General features: G+C 40.4%; 1 protein-coding gene and 1 long non-coding RNA gene across 7 annotated transcripts in view; one reads left to right on the plus strand and one right to left on the minus strand.

The window, feature by feature from the left end:
* Positions 1-19162, plus strand: part of CRB1 (crumbs cell polarity complex component 1) — a 114709-nt gene that overhangs the window by 24816 nt on the left and 70731 nt on the right. For 5 of the 6 annotated variants that reach the window (XM_030033472.2, XM_030033476.2, XM_030033474.2 and 2 more), the window contains exons 2-3: positions 10783-11367; positions 17327-17522. In XM_030033472.2, the coding sequence (XP_029889332.1) occupies positions 10783-11367; positions 17327-17522 (781 nt within the window). Of the gene's footprint in view, positions 1-2309; positions 2418-10782; positions 11368-17326; positions 17523-19162 lie in introns of those variants that run through there. The other variant, XM_030033473.2, reaches the window with a different exon arrangement.
* LOC115349345 lies at positions 1989-3017 on the minus strand. The gene is made up of 2 exons (XR_003926063.1): positions 2747-3017; positions 1989-2510 (listed from the first exon to the last, which is right to left on the minus strand). It is a non-coding gene; the product is annotated as an uncharacterized LOC115349345 (long non-coding RNA).

Consider the following 19162-nt stretch of genomic DNA (forward strand, 5'->3'; position numbering starts at 1 on the left):
ACTACTTGGAATTCAAACAGAACCAGGAGTGACTGGATTTCACCCAAACTCACAAACTGACAGTTTTATGCTGTGTTACTCCCTCTGTGTTCCTGAAAATCCCCCCATTGTTGCAGAGAAGTGACCATGCTTTGGTCTTTCTGCAACCCTTTTTGGCTCTGGCACCATTTCCCTCATTATTTTGCCATGCATCTGCTTCCAAGGTGTACGTTTTAGCCTTCCTCCTTAGCATAGCTGTGAATACAGGCAGTATTCTTCCAAGTGCAAGCATTGCTTTCATTTTTCCACTTCTCCAGCACCACCTGCACCCCTCACTGGGTTCCGATACCAGGTTTGAAAACACCAGATTATGCTTCCATTAATTATAAAAGGCTTGATGCTGCCATGTTTGTACCTCTTGGGAGCAAGGCAGGAGCAACACCTTTCACAAAAAAATTACAAATCCATCCATCCAAACAAGTTCATCTAGGCGTGCTGAGAAACCTCACTAAGGGCAAGCAATACAGGATAACGTTTTAAAGTATAAGACATAATTCACACCCCTAACTAAACCACCTAGGTTTTCTCTCTTTATTTCTGCAAAACCTTTCATCTCACAGGAGAGAGCTTTACACACGCAGCTCTGTATCTTGAGTTATATGCTGAGGATGTCCCCAGCTTTAATGAAGCCCTCAGAGCACTGCAGGCAGGAAGGGTATTGACTGAATCCTTGAGACAAAGACATTTAACCTGCAGAATCACCAAATCTTTCCTATAAGTGATCAAGTTTATTACCTAAATAAAATTGTTTCAGATCTTGAGCACAATAAATTTTCCACGTTCTTTGCCTCTGAAGAGCTGAGAGAAAGGCAAACTTGAAGCTGGCCCCCAGGTTCCCACCACCATGTATCATGGTTGTTGCTCACCTCCTATTTATTTCCCATGTCCCTGTGTGGAGGAATCCTGTTTTCTGTAGTATTAAGAATAAATTCTGCTGTGTGAATTCAACTAAAAAGAAATTTCACTACTTCTAAAGGGAGAAGGAACACCTCTTTACACTCATGTCTTTACTCTTCTGCAGACTCAGAAGATAAGAATGTGGAGACATATCATGAAACTATTAAAGTTATGTTCAGATGGAGTGTATACAGTTGTTGGGACTGCACAGCAGAAATCAGTTCAGCGTCTGCATTGTTTACTGTAATGGCTATCAGCTCCCTTCTGGGCCTGATCGGCCACTGTCCTGCATCTTATACAAACAAAAATATCTGCGCATAGTAAAAGCACGATGATCACTATGCACTATCAACTTAAGCTGCAGCGCTGCAGTGCTAAACATAAAGAAGCAGTGAATAAACTCTTTTCACATTAGAAACCAGTCCATTTGCATTGCTAGTAGCACCATGCCTTGATGTCCAACTGAACCCAAAATCTTCCCCATCCAATCTGCAGGAGCCCTGCTCAGCTCCTGCACCTGATTCTCCTCCTGTTCCCAACACAGGCACTAGGCTATGGTGCAAAATAAAGTGAGAACCAAAAAATATTTACTTTTGGAAGAAAACATTTACCTCATTTTTGAGATGTTTGTTTTATTTGTCCACTGCTGACAACACAACTCGCAAGCTAATGAGCTGCACCCACTCCCCTCTTTTCTCCAGCACTCTTGCTCTAGCTGGAAAGCAGCCGTGTGCACGCACGCCAGGCGAGTGCCTTTGAACTAACACACCTTGCCACGGTGTGATAAAACAGTCCTGGCACGGCTGCTCTGTAGGAAAGCCTGTCAAATTGTTGCTGTGCTTAGTATCATCAGTCGGCGCAGCTGTAAGGACCACTGCAGCTGAAGTGCCGATAGGGTAAGGAAGGCTGGGATGGCACAAAGTTAAAAGGCACCGAAGAAAAGCGACAGCCAACAGTAACAGCCTTCATTCTTGGGGAGCAGCACCAAATTAGTGTGAGCTCGCAGGAAGGTTTGGAGAAGAGTGAAATAGAGACACTGATTTAATAACGAGTTCTGTAATTTGAAGCTTTAATCTTAAAGTGTTTCCAAAACAGCATTTTAAAAATTTTAATGCTACTCAGATGTTACTCTTATGCTAACATACAATACTTCTGCTTCAGGAAATAAGTTGTTAATTTACTTTCCTTGTTTTTGCTGATACAAATGTACTTGAAAACAAAATTGCCTTTTTTGATAGAAATGGAATATTTGTGTAACCGCCTTTTTTTCTTTTCTACCTGTGTGCAGTGGTGGTTACTATGGTAATAATCATGATTCAAGATGTAAAGCCTGAAAGTGGTTTCTATAACAACATGCTAGGATGTTTTGGACACGCAACTGAAGTTAAAGATTCAGGATTAACCCTTTATGACCACAATATTTGTACATACAACAATAAGTGCTTGCTTGTTTGGCCAAAGATTGTTCATAACTTCCCAAGGTAAGCTTTTTCATTGAGCAGATTGAGTAATAACTCCAGCTGCATATAGAGAAGGTCAGGTCCTGGGGCTGGTGCTTTCCTCCCAGGTGAAGCCTGCAAAGGAGAAATGGCACTACAGTAACTACAAGCCACTCATTACATTAAGTAATAAAGATGGTATACAAACGTATTGGGAGATGGGAAGGGAAGGGGTAAAATAGTGTTAGTGAAATGCTTAGGAAGTTTGAGACCTTAGTCTGGAAATCAGAACTGTGTGGAAAAACTGAAATGATCTATTCACAGAGAACCTCGATGGAAAAGCTATTTTGAGGGCTAAGAGAGCCCCTTACCTGGCTCTATTTTATCCAGAATGGCATGGTTTCATGTTCTTTTCTTCCCCATCTGCCAAGTGCTGATCCATGAATGGCATCTCTGCCTTTCAGTCCATGGTGAAGGTATCTGATTCCAATCTCTGTCACTGTCAATTATGCAGCTGTGCTCATCTCTTCCCTAGTTCTTCAAGATACCTCAAGATTGAATGTATATGCACACCCACAACTTTCTAAGGCTGTCTTTGCAAGGAAGTTATTGTCATAGTGATGAACTGTATTTTCCATGCCATGGTGCACTGCAGATAAATGGAGATATGCTTAGTTATACCAAAGCCAAGCGCTCTTCAATGCAGCACTAAATGCCTCGGGCAATATTTTAATATTTCCAGTTAAATGCTAATTATTTCAAGATCTCACTAAAGTCATTCTCACTAAAGTCACAGAGCTTGATATTTCAGTGACACAAATTCACACACTTGTTTTAAAATCCCAGGGGCAAGTTTTAAACAAGAAATGAACACAAGCATTGAAGGTTCTCATTTCTAACTCCAGACACCAGGCTATCTAAACCCTTTCTACCGATAAGTTATCCCATGAATTCTTTACTGAGTTTATTTGATCATAAGGTAAGCCTTCAGTTGTGAAAAATGTTGTATGCTGGTTTTGATTCAACAGAAGACAGATTGAAGTAATAGCATTAAGAGAAGCAATGGTTGCTTCATTTATCCCAATGAAATTTTATTTTTCTAGTGACTGACCACAAGCAAGATGTCAATTATATAAGCTATTTTAGCAAATTAAAAAACCACCCCCCCCTCCAAAACACACATTATCTGGGTTCTTTTTTTTTAAAAACAAAACAAAAACCAAACAACACTTTTTTTTTGCTATTGTAATTTGATCATTTTTTCCTTAGCAGTATTTTTAAAGTTTCATTTCTCAACCCGTAAACCAGCATATTGGTTTTTTGCTACCTATTTCTTTCCAAAATGTATGAGTTTATAAAAAGTCAGATTTCACTGTGAACTGCTTTATCTGCATTAGCTGGTGTAGCTTCCTAGATTTAATTCAAACATGTGAAGTAATAACTCTTTGTTAAAAAAAAAAAAAAGAAGAAAAAAAAGAATGAAATCCTCCTCAAACTCATCGATGTTGATGACTATGGATATCAAGAAGTTCTCTATCTTCTCAGAGATTTTTTTTTTTCCCTAGAAGATAGACTGGCTCTGTTAAGAAGGTCAGAAAAATCTCTGCAGCATATCTAAAAGACTCTGAAGCTGTTAGTGTTGAGAGCTTCTTTGAAGCTTAGAGTCCTCCTTCAGGGGAAGGAAGCACATTTGAAGAATAGCATTGCAAATTACAAGCAGCCTCCTGGCATGATGAGATGATTAGCAAAGTGCAGGCATGACCACAGTCAAGTGAACTCCAGTTGATAACGACATGATTAGCAGTGATTGAAGTTTGATTTTAAATGCTGCTGATGATTATGATCTTTTACCAACTTGTAGAAGAGTCATGTCCTGAAAGAACAAGTCTTTGCTGAAAAATATCTCTGACACAACCCAACACAGTTTGCTAGGGGTTTTCTGTGGGCTTTGAATGGCTGAGATTGCTAATCAGATTCTCAGAATTGGGGATCATCAATTCACTTTACTTTTGATTTTATCAAGTTAAGATAGCAGAATATTTTGAAAAGAACACATGAACTCTCTAGGTCTCTGATTCAAACAGGATCTAGAAAAAAAACCTCCAAATTGTCAGGAAAGATATACAGATGAGCTCTTCAACATTACCTGCTTTACTGAGGAACCCTGGTTTCCTTGTCAGGAGTCAGAAGATCTATGCCAAATTGCTTTGGCCCTTTCAAAACTGCCCTGTTTTTGTTAACTTTCCCACTAATTTAATTTTTCCCTCCTATTCTCATTGTCATGTATTTCCAACATCCTAAAAATTGGTTTGTATCACTACAGTGGTTTCTGATCACTAATGAGAAGTCTTTACTAGTCAAAATTGTGCATTTTTAGTGCTGATTAGCTATATAAGCTCAACTATTCATACACTAACAAGATCACTTTAATGAATTTAAATAAGCTTATCCAAGAGGAAAAATATTACTGTCTTTTTCTTGTCATTTCTTACATTCAGTAATTTGTGCTAGTTCTTGTAAAAGATTCAGGTATTGACATGTTTCTAGTAGTACCGATGATTTGCCAGTAGATGGCAAGCTTTACCGCAAAGAATTTTAGTGCTAAACATCTCATCTGCATCTAAAAGATTTAACCGTGAGGTAGAATGCTTGGCACTAATTCCACTCATAATTAGATTAATGTACCAATGTTTATAAAGAGACTGATAATTATCTCAAGTGTCGGTCAGTGTAAATCCAAAGTGATCAGCATTTTGTTTCCATTTTTCTAATGTTACCTACAAGTTTTAAGACTCTCTGTCAGAACAAGTCACTGCTGAAGAGACCTTAATTGCTGAAGAATGAAAATGACTCCTTTGCATATCGGAGCTAGAACATGAGGCCTTTTCAGGTTATCCCTCTGCAGCCTTACAAAAAATCAAGCTCCCCAAAACACTGAAACATTTCTATCCCTTAGAGCTCTTTTTGCAAACATGGTAGAGAATATTCTATAGCCATCGGCTCAAACTGAGCCAGCCTTTCAATCAGACACCGTCATACTCTGCCACATCACATTGCAGAGCACGGGGGAGTTCAGCTTCCACATGCTATGAACTTCTTCCTCCCTCATTTCCACACAGCAATCAATAGCTCAATATGTTCCCAAATCCATCCTTCCACATCGCTCCAGAGCAGCAGGAAATGGAGTTTCCATGGGGCAGGAAGGGAGGTACTGTAAATAACTTGTCTCAAATAGGTGGAAAATGGTGCTCTAACTAGTGGTCCAGGATCCAAGGATTTTCTGAAGCACTCCTGTCATTTAGGAACATTTAGGATTTTCTCAAAAAAATCATGGGAATGTCCTGGTGAACTGCATGCCATTTGATAACCACAGTACGATAATTGCATAGCTTTTGATGATCACCTTTTTGAGATGCAGTTTTGCTGCTGGGGCAAAACTACCATACAGCACCCCTAACAAAAACTCTTGGTCCTAGCCTTTAAATCACAAGTAAGCTAAAACTCAACAGCGATTACATCTCTGCTAAGACCTTCAGAACTCTTGTGTTCCTCAAGAACTATACAAATAATAAAAAAACATGGCACAGCGCATTAGAATGAAGATAAAACTCCAAAAACTTTATTGCTTTGCTGTAAGCTTGTAATACAAATCACACAAAAGCATCCTCTAGGGAGTATTGGATTTATTGAATTGTCTGTTGGCAATTTCTGCGTAATAATTGCATAAATTATTACGCAACTTCTGCATAATAATATGTTTTATTTATTTATTTATTTTAGCCAGAGGAGTTGAAATTAAGATACTAGTTTAAAAAAATCCAGGGAAGGTTTTCTGTTTCATGTTTTTCCTATTGTGGTGTCACCTTGGAGACAAATTGGTTGCCTTCACTACAGACTGTGCTTTCAGGGCTTTCTTTCCCCTTCTCTCATGTTCCATCCACTGTTACTGCCTCAGAGAGCTATGAAGCTTTTTAAACCAGTGCTCAAAGCTACCATGTTGCTATCAAAACTGCAGACTGGCAAATGCTTCAGTTTCTCTCACACATAGTCATTACAACAAATTGAGTTGTTGCATGCAAATTATCTCTGGAAAAGCAGTAATAATTAACTAAATTGCTTCTCATGTCACAGTGGTCCTACTGAAGCAGCACTTGAATGATAGACCTCACCTCTTGTAGTTTACACAGTACAATAGTTAGATAATGTTGTAACTTGCTCATAGTTAATTTCTTCAAATTTGCAATGTTTCTTCAAACATGCAATTTTAATGAATTTTAAGTACATAGACTGAAAGGAAAGCTCTTTAAAGTTGTGCAATCCCAAGAAAAATGTGGGATGCCAAAGTTCCTAAGGAACAGTTTTGCTCATTTTAACTGTAATTAATAGATTGCAGTAAGCTCTTTATTATCCAGGCTAAAGAAACGAAACACATGGGTAATTGCAATGGTTTAACCCCAGCTGGCAACTAAGCACCACACAGCTGGTCGCTCACTCAACATCCCTCACAGTGGGATGGGGGAGAGAATCAGAAGGGTAATAGTGAGAAAACTCATGGGTTGAAATAAAGACAGTTTAACAGGTAAAGCTAAAGCTGCACACACAAGCAAAGCAAAACAAGGAATTCATTCACCACTTCCCATCAGCAGGCAGGTGTTCAGCCATCTCCAGGAAAGCAGGGCTCCATCACGTGTAACCGTTACTTGGGAAGACAAACACCGTAACTGCCCCTTTCTTCTTCCCCCAGCTTTCTATGCTGAGCATGATGTCATATGGTCTGGAATATCCCTTTGGCCAGTTGGGGTCAGCTGTCCTAGCTGTGTCCCCTCCCAGCTTCTTGTGCCCCTCCAGCCTCCTTGCTGGTGGGGTGAGAAGCAGAAAAGGCCTTGGCTCAGCAGTAACTAAAACATCCTGTGTTATCAACACTGTTTCCAGCACAAATCCAAACCAGCACCATACCAGCTACTACAAAGAAAATTAACTCTATCCCAGCCAAAATCAGCACAGTAATATATAAAATGGTGTAAACTAGGACACCAGAACATACACGAGGGTGTGTTGAGGAGCAGAAAGGTCCATGAGACTGCTGACTGTGAAGCAAGTCAGTACACCATGGCCAATGTCTTGAATTTTGCATTCAGTGAGAGCTGTGAGCTGGGGGAAGTAAAACTGACACCGTGTTAGGATGAACTATCTGTTCCCAGTGCAAAACGGAATGTTAACAGGTTTGGGGATGGTCATTTTAAAGGCAGGCTAAATCAGAAGTACTATTTTTGTCCCGTTTTCCTTCAAAGAACAGCAGGTAAAGCTCCAGTTCTCCTCCTGCTAATCAACGTCTAGCTTGCTTTCTTAATCAGGTCTATCTTAGCCTGCATTAAATAAAGATAATCTTTACCAAGAAAAGACCATACCTTTTCTAGACATTTCTCTTCTGCATGTCTGGTATGTATGAGCATGACAACAGCTAAAAATAGTTCAAACAAAATACATTTCTCATGTTTTACTTATACATGCAACACCCCAAAAGAAACAATCAAGAAACTATTTCTATGTAATCCTTAAGACAACTGTTAGTTTGTTTTAAATCATGATGTCACTTACAATCGATGTTACTACATAAATCTCTCTTCTGCTTGTTCAAACAAGTATTAATTAGGTACTTGACTCAGTAAATGCACCTATTTATGAGCATCAAGTTCATTCAGGTTGGTGCTTCTTATTCTCAGAGGCACTGCTGCTCCTGTGTACACCTCAAGTCAGAAGGCACAACAATGAAGCACAGGTAACTTTTCCAACCTCCCCATTTATTATCATAGTGTCATATCTACATAAGCTGTCTTTCCTAAGCTGGTAAAGCCCTCTGAGGCTTTCTTCCTCCACTTCCCCTTCCTGGGAAAACAGATTAAATGATATTATGTATTAAAATACACACTGTGAAAATGCACCCTCATCAGTCAGTTTGTATTCTCAGTGGTTGGTTGTTATCCTCAGGTGACCAACCCTAGCCTCTCACTTGCCCAGCCAGGGATCTGTCCCAGGACTTTATCAGTATTGGTCTAGCCCCAGTTATTGATAAGCATCTCTACATGCTGCTTCTCTTTCAGTGCCCCATCTCCTTCTCTACTGTGTCCACCCTCCTGAATCTCAGTTCCAAGAACCAGGGAGAAATTAGAGACTGGTGGTAGATGAGTCTGAATTTCTCCAAGATGTTCAGCTCATCCACAACACCCTATTTGCACAAACATACACTGTTCTGCCATTCATTTTCAAGTAACTGCTGTAGAAGACATACCCTTCCTATTTCCAAACAAGACTCCAGAATAAAAGTATAACTGAAAGAAGAAAATAGGATGTTTACAGGACTCTCATACAGATCATTTAATGCAACTTTCATTCTCCAGCCCACTAGTCTTTCCCTTCTGAATCACTACCTTCTCTCCAAAGGAACATTCAGCTTTATTTCATAGATTCTTGGCCAATATATGACTGCTTTTTTTCCCCTCCAGTGATACAATTTTTTTTTTCCTAGCAATATGCAAAATATTTTTTTACAGTTTTACCCTCATATTTTGAGGAATGTCACATCATAATCACATTAGAAGTCTGATGGTATTCAGCTGTTCACTATACAGCAGAGGATTTCTTATGGTGAAAATCAGTTGCAAAAGAAAAAATTGTACTGGATAGAACTCCTCCTCTTATACTCCAGATCAGATTTTCCAATTTGATCAGTAGGAGTTAAACACTGTACAAGCATTTGGCTTGTTAAGTCAGTATTTATATGGTCCCTGTCTTCTAGGTGGTTTGTGTCACTAACTAACTACTTGCCTTTCTTCTTTCCATTAATCACTGTCTATGCAGTTTGATCTGCCATTGTTTCATTTTACTAGCACAGTATTTGGAGGCAACTCCAGTTCTTCCACTAGCCTCTCCACAGCATTCCAAAGCTTGACCTTTAGACCAAGATAGAGGTCTAGAGCAAACACCCCATTTGCAATCATCCCTTTGGGTCTTACCATCTCCATCCACAGTCTTGAGTCAGTTTATACGTAACAAAAATCCCAAATGCTGCAGGATGTGTGCTGATGATTAACACCTTTTCCACTGACCCACACCAAAGCAATGGCAAGTCATGACAGAAGCAACATGATATTATGAGATGAATTTAATCAATAGAACCCCATTGCACTCTTCACCTAGGCCTGTGCTGCATATGGGAGACCTGATTATAGCACACATAAAAGTACCCAAGCTTCAGTCTAGCTCACTTGACATTGTTGGCAGCAAAGCTGTGACTGCAGAGGATTCAGCCCAGGTCAACACACCTACCTCAGGCACCCCGTATTTGGCACCTTGTTGCTATTGCTTAGTACACCTAACACTGAATTTAGGGCAGAAGGTATATACCTACATATATAAGCTATGCTTATCTGAATACAGCCATTTATTTTGTTATGGAGACAATTCATCATGATTTTAAAAGTTATACAGTTTCATGGCAAAATTCCTGTTTTCTTTTACTAGAAAGAACATCCTTCACTACTTTCACTGCTTTAAGTCTATCAGTGTATCTCAGTTGTGCAATATGAACAATGCTGGTAACAGTTCACTCCTCCTTGATTGGGAAGTGAGAAGTAGCTATTGTTATTGTCAGTCAGTCTTTACAGCAGCAAGGCAACTCCTAGTGGCCTTTAATTACTGCCAGGAACTCCATTCCTGGAGGGTAAGGAAGCTATTTATACCATGTTCACCACGTCCTTCCAGCCTCAGAGGCTGGAAAGTTCTCAGAGGGCTATTTTGAATCTCAGGTGTTTGGGAGATTCTTTGTGATGGAAATGCTGTACAGCTGTCAAATTACTGTTTATAATCAGGAAGTCAAAATCAAAGTCCATGGTGGTTTGAACCACTTACTTGAGCTATAACTGCATCCGAGTCATTTAGCTTTGTTGAAATCTAATACAAAAAAATTCCACCACAAGAGACTACCAAGTGGTACTGAACTGAAAAATGTGGTTCAACTCCTTTGTCTAGTAAAAAAAAAAAAAAAAAAGTTGTCTTAAATATACCTAAATGCATTCCATATTGCTGGATATCTGTTGACAACCACCAATATTGTTGCAACTGTACTCTTAATATAGTGTTAAGCAATCCTGACACTCCAGGCCATAGTTGTTGGAAGAGGCGAGAACAGGAAATTACAACCTACTCACATTTTCATAATTGTTTTCATTTTACATTTATTAGTCTACTAATATGCACCACACAGTTACCAGCCCTCTTTTCTTCTCAACAGCCTACAATTGGAGCTGTTGGTTTTGAAGCACAGTTGTGTTAAGAGTTGCACTTCTTTCACTCTTGGTTACTCCCAATGCTGTGGAAGTCCTCAGGAATTTTTGTGCTTCCTTTCTAGAGTCACTTTGCACGAGGAATGATTCCAGGTGCCTGTCAAACTCTTGCCAAAAGAACTCTACATGCGTTGCTGGTCGTAAAGACAATACTTGCCACTGTGCAGACACATCAGTGGACAGTGTGGAGGAACTCTGCAGTAAAACCCCTGATCCTTGCTCCTCAAACCCTTGTCTTCAACACGCTACCTGTTTAAGCTCTGCTGGAAACCTCAGCTTTACTTGCAAGTGCCCTGCTGGGTATAATGGACCTACCTGTGAAACAGCTATCAGCGTGTGTGACACAAACCCTTGTGAGCATGGAGGCACCTGCCAAAATGGCCTGGCTGGGCCCACCTGCCTTTGTAGCGCAGGATACACAGGCACACTCTGTGAAATGGATTTTGATGAATGCATTTCCGAACCGTGCCACAATGGAGCAGTATGCAGGGATGGGGTTGGTGAATACTCCTGCTACTGCGTCCCAGGCTACCAAGGCAAGCACTGTGACCTGGAAGTGAATGAATGTGTGTCAGATCCATGCCTGAATGGGGCAACGTGTCTCAACCAGATCGGACAGTATGACTGCATCTGTCCACTTGGGTACATAGGTAAGCACTATTGAAACAACTTTTCCTGTGTGTCATGGAGAACCATCGTAATTCATGTTCCAAGTTTAACTCACCCACCCACACGCTTATTTAGTCATATCTGTATTACCACCTTGCCTTCAGCTTTGGCACCAGTGGCTGCTGGGGCATTATGGGTTACCTTACCACTGTGAACTACTGATATCAGATAGAGAAAGATTAAAGAAATCTCACATTTACCAAAAACTACAGAGCAGTTTCGTGAACATCAAGCTGTCACAGGGCTAGGTTAACTTTCCTCTTAAAAGAAACATTCTCAAAATGCATGTCCTCAGAGCACTAGACATAGTTTTTGGTCCTCAGACAAAACCTATGTTTGACAGGGTTAAAAAGTAGATCTAAGTAGACTTCCTTGATTTGCTAATCACGACAAACTGTACTCTTAAACCTAGATGTTTCACGTTAACCTCCTCTCCTCTGCACTTCCCAGAAACAGAGGACTCATTTGCAACTAGAACATTATGTAAGTTAAATAGTAAGAAGAGTATTATCAGGTTCCCAAACTGCCCATTTTTTACTAATCCCATTTTACGTGGCTCCATTTTTAAGGGACAGGTGTGATTTTTCTTGCCTACTTCCTCTACTGGAGAGCATACAATCCTTTGCAGGAGTCAGCTCCCTTCAAATTTCAAGGCTGTATTCATGGGTAGGACTGCAAGAGGAAGAACCATTAAAAGGAGAAAAGAGCAGGCATTTCAGTGATAGATTGCCAGTCAGGAAAGCAAAGGGGGAAAAAAAAAAAAAAAAAAGAGTCATACAGCAAAAGGAGGGAAAAAAACAGCTATTGCTTCAAGTGATTCAAATGAATAAGAAATAAGAGATGTGGTTTACAGCTCCATCCCCAAATCCCCGTTCAGGAGGGGAAGTCAGAGGTAAAAAGCAGCTTTCCTGTGTCTGACACAGCACTTGTTGGAAGCCAGCCCTCAGTTAATATCCCTCCTGAGCACAGAGAATGTTATTTGAAGGAAGCTTGTTACCTTTCCGGCACCCTGCTGCTGCCAGCGGGTGTCTGAGCCCAGGCCAGCTGAGGAGAAAACTACACAACTGGGGGAAAGCTGAAGAGCAGAAGGAAGGAAAAACCTATTAACAACCAGCACGGTTACTCTGCAGTGATCAGACTCAGCCCAGACCTCCTGTTGTATTCATGAAACTGTATTTGTTTAACTGGCACTGTTAGTGGGGTCCAGGCCTGGATCCATAGCCCAGGAACTCGGTTTGAAAGAGACAGATATGCACCTTAGAGACAAAGAGAGAGAAAAACATAATAAAATAGTAAAGCCCAGACAAAAAGAAATGAAGATTTAGACCAACACAAACTGCTGGAGGAAACCCGCTCTGCTGGAGTCGCTCCACTTTCATCACAAAATTCTGCTGTTTCCCAGGCTGATGCTCTCTGCGCCTCACCAAAAATCAAGCAATGTCACCAAGTGCTCCGCACTCAGCACAAGCAGAGTTAAGAAATGAGGAGAGAACCAAGGAAGGAGAGGAGGTCTAAAATACAAAGCAAAAGAGGCTGCAGTGTTTTGACATACAGGTCCAACACTGCTTCCAGCAGCAAAGAAACAATCTTAATAATTCTACAGCGGAGTAGCGGACTGTTCCTTCAGCAGTAAAACACCAGCTTTTAAAGGCTACTTAACAAAATGATTTATCAGAAGCATTCTTTTTTGTTGTTTTCTGCACCTTGCTGTGAGTTGCGCTAAATGCACAAGCCAGAGGGATTACTGAAAGCCCTGACGCGTCCCCACTGGTAATAAAAACCCTCATTTACTCTGTCAGGGGATCTTGCCAACATTATCCTGGCCTGACACCATGAATTACTGTGGAAAGTCATCCAGCCTCATCTCATTTCCGTAAGATGTTAAGAAGGTTGTATCTCTTGATATGTAGGTAGAGAACATACAGTAAATCTACAGCAGTAATGTTAACCAAATGCTTGAGTTACTGGCTGCAGTTGCTACTTGTTTCACGGACTATGATTGCTATTTTGTATGATTGGTATGCTGCAGCACTTCTTAAAATAGCTGAGAAATGTCACACATAATTCTTACACAAATGGAAGAGGTTAGAACGCACCAAGAGCCAAAGATTGGAAAATTTAGCATGAAATCTGCAGTTTCTATGATAATGTTCTGCATGTGTGAAATTATTTACAAGACATGTGTCACACAGCTGTTAAATAATGAAGCTCAATTGGTTTGTTGAAGTTTTGCTGGCTACCTTAATCAAATGCATTTTTTCCTCCTCCATTGCACTAATTGCACTTGCTTTTAATTCACCCCAACAGAACATGGTGTACAAGCCTGTTATTACCCACAGCTAGGTACATTAATTACCTTGCTGGACACAGCTGAAGCCAGTCCTCCATTGCCAGTGAACATTTTAGTGTGAACTATCAGGGGTGCATGGCACTTCCAAAACCCAGTCTTAGCCCAAGACAACAGCAGGAGAAAGTGTTTCAGTGACAGGCAAAATAGTGCAATGGGCTAGATTCATTCTTTGTGCAATACCTTTTACTATGATGTAACCACAGCTGGGATGAACTTTGTACAACATGAGGATATTATTCCTTATAGCTCTTTAAGTTCTCGTGCAGTATTCTTATCAATAACGTATATGCCACGCAAATATTTAGAGTAGATGCATCATAAGTCTTAGGCACTTAAAGGCAAGCAGAGGCACAGCAGCCTCAACCATGGGATGAAGTACCTCCAGTACAGATCTTGTTTCCCAACAATCTCATGGCAGTATCATGGTAGATATCAACAGCAAACAACATTGTCCATCCAACAGCAATTGCCAACAAAGTGAACAGCCTGTTTCCTTCCTCAACTTTCAAGTTTCAAACCAGCACTCCCCACCTTGTGCCCTAGCCAGCCTGAGCAGAGGATTCAGCCCAGGTTATCAGCTCTGCCACGATTCCTAAGCACAAGACTGTGACATGAGAAGAGCCCAAAAGTACAGGCCACATGTCAAAGAGTTTTCAAAATAAAGATTAGCAAAGGGCACAGACATCCAAAGTGTGCTTGTTGCAGTCCATAACTTTATGGCGCTGAAACCTTTGACAGGATTTAGCCCTGCTGTTCTCCTCCAATTGCGTCTGCATAGGGCAGTGTTGTAAGACCTGTAACAACTTACATCTGTGCATGCACACAGGCAACTGGTGGTTAGCATAGACCTGAGTGCAAAAAGGACGAGCCTTGCTCCAAGAAACCCAACTCTTCCCTCTGTCTAATTTCTTATGAACTCTCTTCCTGTCTCTTCAAAGCTGGTGCCTAGAAAATAGCTATCTGACACTCTCCATCCAGATGATGGCACATAAGATTACTGTATACAGATTGAGGAATTTGGGGACAGTCCTCTGCACAGTACTACAGCGCAGGAGAGCAGAAGGGGTGACCTGAATACCAACTTCCAGCTGTACTAAGAACTTGCAGGTCCTCCTGGAACTACACTGAGCCTGGAAAGCCCTAGCATCTTTGACCAGAAGGTGATTTTACAATATATCTGTAGTCAGGCAAGTTTGAAAATGTTGGGTGTATTTCTTTCATCCTCATCGGCATTTACTTTTTGTTGACTGGGGCTGTACAAATAAGTGCACAGTAGGACTCATTTGAAAAGCAAGTAATATAAGAAATAATCTTAGTTCTTCAAAGAAACAGAAAAAATTGGAAATATCACTTATACCCACCTTCCCGACCTTTCAATTCAAACCGCTTGTGCGGTTCAGTATCTGCTGAAACATTCTGCCTGCTCTAGGACGGGACACCTTTGCTCTTGATGGTGTAGCCCCATGCAATAACTGCGGCAGGGCTTGTTGGTGCTCTTTTTCCTTTCTGGCATATGATATTTGGCATACAGCATATTTATGACAGAATGTTAGACTGAGGTGCAAATGCAGATCTAATCTTTTCATCTCTCTTCTTCACATATAAGCAAGGCTGACAGCAGATTCAGTAGAGGCTAGGAAGGAATTCCCCCCGTTTGCATGGCATATCACATTGGCTGGATGCATTATACACAGAGAAGTTTTCTTCTGAGGCAAGATTGCCGAAGGCAGGTTACTGGGCTTGATAGATTAAAGACATGAACCAAAACAACAACGCTATGTTCTCATGTTAATTGTCAGGCTGTTCTCAGGCCTGTAGTTTTAAATTTGGCTGAACTGAGGATCAGTTCAACAGGGCTTGTTTTGTCACATGATTTTTAGTGTTCACAGTAAGCTGCTAACAAGCTCTGGCAGATTTACGGTCACTAGACATACTTCTGCAAACACATTGTTTACAATTACAGTGAATTCACAGGGCAATGACCACAGAGGGATTGCTCACTCTATCCGGATGTAATGTACATTACCATAAAGCCATAAGGGAGCGTTCCTGTGCTAGGGTCTCGCAGCAGGCTCCCACTGAAAGTAGTGGCTAGCTGATCAGTGAATCTCAAACTGGAGGTACGGGACCAGCGACTTCACCCATCCAGTGTTCTATATGTGGTCTCAAGGAACTATAAAAATATATTCTCTAAAATTACAGCAGTAATATTTCTTAACTACTGGAAAGATGAACTTACACTTTAATGTTTAAATACAATGAAAAACAGTTATGAGCTAACATCCTTAAATTTTGTTTTGGTACTTTAAGATATTTCCAGGTACTTATACATAATAGGGATTTATTTTTTTAATTTTTTTTTTAAACAAAGATGCTACATTCAAAAGGGTCAAAATAAATTAGTAATCAAGTAACAGTGCTAAATGTTAGCAATGTGCTAAATGTTAGCTAAGTGTTAGTGTTTTGAGAAAGACATTCCAAGTTAGAATGTACAAATTTCACAGCAGGACAGAGCTGGCAAAAACAGCATAGAGGAAGAATTAGAGTTGAGCTCCTAAATAAATTGTTAAGATAACACCCATCATCAAAACATGTCTGTTCCCATCTTTTGAAAGCCTGCCCCATCATCTTGTACTGAGAACTTCACCTCCCCACAAAAATGGAACCCATTCTTAGGGCTGCAGATGCTCTTTCAAGTAGGAAACTCCCCTGAAAACTATTTACAGTACTTCTGCTACTTCGGTACGCCAAATAAAAGATAGGGAAGTCCACTTAAAAGCAGCTTCTTCGTTATCTTTTTGCATTTTGTATATGCTTTGTAGCCGATACGGTAGCTGTTAAAACAAATTGACTTGGCAGGTGAAAATTATTTTTAAAAAAATATCACTCTTACTCAAAATACTAAATAAGTGCATAAGCATATCAGACCCTGAAATAATCAAACCAGGAGCTGCAAGGCATTAATCATGAAATTTTCTTAGTATCTCCTGGACTGTGCTAGAGATAAGAAAAAGGAGTGTATGTTTAACCCGTCAACTGTCATAAATAGCTATAAACTAATATTAGAACTGATTTAGTTCCATCAATTATCTCTGAAGAGCAGCTCCAAGATTCTGACCTCTTGCAAACATGGCATCATAGACGGATTTATTTACACATTGCTAAATCTTTAAAAAAAAAATTAAGCAATAAAAGACAGCTAAACAGACAGCTTCCCAATGAATTCAATTCTTCTGAGGTCACTAAATTACTATTCACTTCTGTATTATACAAATAGGACAGTAGCATGGTTTGAATAATCTGAAAATTAGTTCGCTCTGTTTCCATGTTCAAGCTAATATAAAAAGTTGTTATTCTACCTATTCTTGTGAATAACAACTTGTTTGTTCTTTTGTAAATTCTCCCAAGCCTTGAAAAAACAAGTCTTGCAATGCACATTGAGGAGGAAATGCCTTTTAAAAATAGGCAATGTCTTAAAAAAAAGAAAAAAAAAAAAAAGTACGTGAATATTGTACTTAAAACAGCCCTTGCCGAGATCTCCAAAACTATCTCCTAAGTTTGGGGTTTGCTTGTTTCCTTTGCTTTTGAAGGTATAAACTGTGAACTGGAAATAAATGAGTGCTCGTCACAGCCGTGCCTGAATGGCGCGACCTGCCATGATTCCCTGGGGAGCTTCGCCTGCTCCTGCGCACCAGGCTTCCTTGGTGACCTCTGCGAAACCAACATCGACGAGTGTGTCAGCCAGCCATGCCTCAACGGGGGACAATGCATGGATGATGCCAACAGGTATGTCTTCTACAGCTGGGTAACACTAATGTGAGGTACTATTAGCTCCTCTGTTTGCAGACGGGAATGCTATCAGAGCCTGCACTGCTAGGTAGCTGATTTCATTTCAAGTTGTGGATGTCACTCCTTGATCCTGCACTGTTTTCAGTTTAAATTTGAAAAAGATTAAAGAACGCAAGTCTGGTGTCAGAGCCAAGAGGATGACAAAATATTTAGGGCAAAGAGTGACCAAGAAGTACATTTTTCACATTTGTACTTTCACTTTAAATATTTACCACGCGTTGCTTGTCTGGCCCTGAGGATTGTCATTTAGAGATGGATTCTGTTTCTGATACTTATCAAACTCTAGTTTCCAAGAGAGATGTGAGAGTGTATAAAATTGAATTTGCCAACAGCAGCTGCCCACACCAACAGACAGAAGCATTAGAAAAGAGAGGCAAAGGAAAACTGTAATAATAGTAACCATAGTGATACATATCACTAGGAAATGTGTCAGGAATTTTACAGGGATGTAGGACAACACCTCCTTATTCAAAATAACCCACAGTCCATGGGAGAGGGGAAAAAAAAAGAAAAAAAAAAGAGAGAGAATACAGGGCAACAGAAAAGTGAGCTTCTCCACCTACTGTTAATAGTCCTACACAGAGGTCCAAGCGCAGCCCAGGCAGCCAGATCTCTGGCATTCATTCACCGATACTGGCTTTGCATACTAAGCATGAGATTACCAAACTGAAATTCATATGTATAAGCTCAGTCTGAAAGTTCGTAAGTGTATTGATGCAGGCGCTCCTCTTGCCAGTATGATTTGTCCTTTATCGTGTATTTTCCAGTTTCTATACAGCAGTTTTGAAGATTTTAGTACCCCCAAAATCAGCCCAGAAGTCACGTCAACAAAAGTCATGCTTGCCTTGAATGAGAGGGGGAAGAGATCATGTGCTGGGAACGAGCTTTTGTACAGCGTGGTGACACGGCACCAACCTTGTGGAGCTCCTTTTCAGCAGTGCTGAATGACTCTGAACAGGACAAAGCAATTTACTATTTTCCAGTGTAGCTAAAGCATGACAGCAGGGAGAGGGAGGTCATCTTGCACCTGACTAGTTCACAGCAGACCCTCTTAGTAACCTGCAAGCCCTTTGAGGATACACACATGAGGTGAGTAACCAGGATGCTCATTCAGGCCAGACTTAATCCTACTCATTTTTCTCCTAGCTTTTAAAGCGGAGGTAAAAGAGCAATTTTAATTGGCTTGTAATACTGCAGGGTGTCTGGGGAGCGATTGGAGTTCTTGCCACATTTGTTACGTGATGAAAAGGGTTGGACAACAAAGCAATTCAAAACAGAAGGGTGTCTAGCAGCTTCTTTTCTTTTGTATATCTTTGGCATTAAATGAAGAATTGTAATCTCTTAACAGTAGCTTTCCTTTTCTGACTAATGCTACAGTACAGCCGAGGCTTTTGTGCGTACCACCAGCTCTCAGAGAAGTGTGCAAGGCAACATATTTAGCGTTAAAAGCTGTAAATACAATCACTGAACCAAATTCTCTCCCAAATTTCAGTCTGATCTTCCAGTGATGTTTCATGAATGCAACAAAGCAGAACTTGATCTCTTAAAAATCCAGTTTCGCATTATTGTACCTTTTT

Source organism: Aquila chrysaetos, chromosome 12, assembly GCF_900496995.4.
Source record: "Aquila chrysaetos chrysaetos chromosome 12, bAquChr1.4, whole genome shotgun sequence".
In the NCBI taxonomy this organism is placed as follows: domain Eukaryota; kingdom Metazoa; phylum Chordata; class Aves; order Accipitriformes; family Accipitridae; genus Aquila; species Aquila chrysaetos.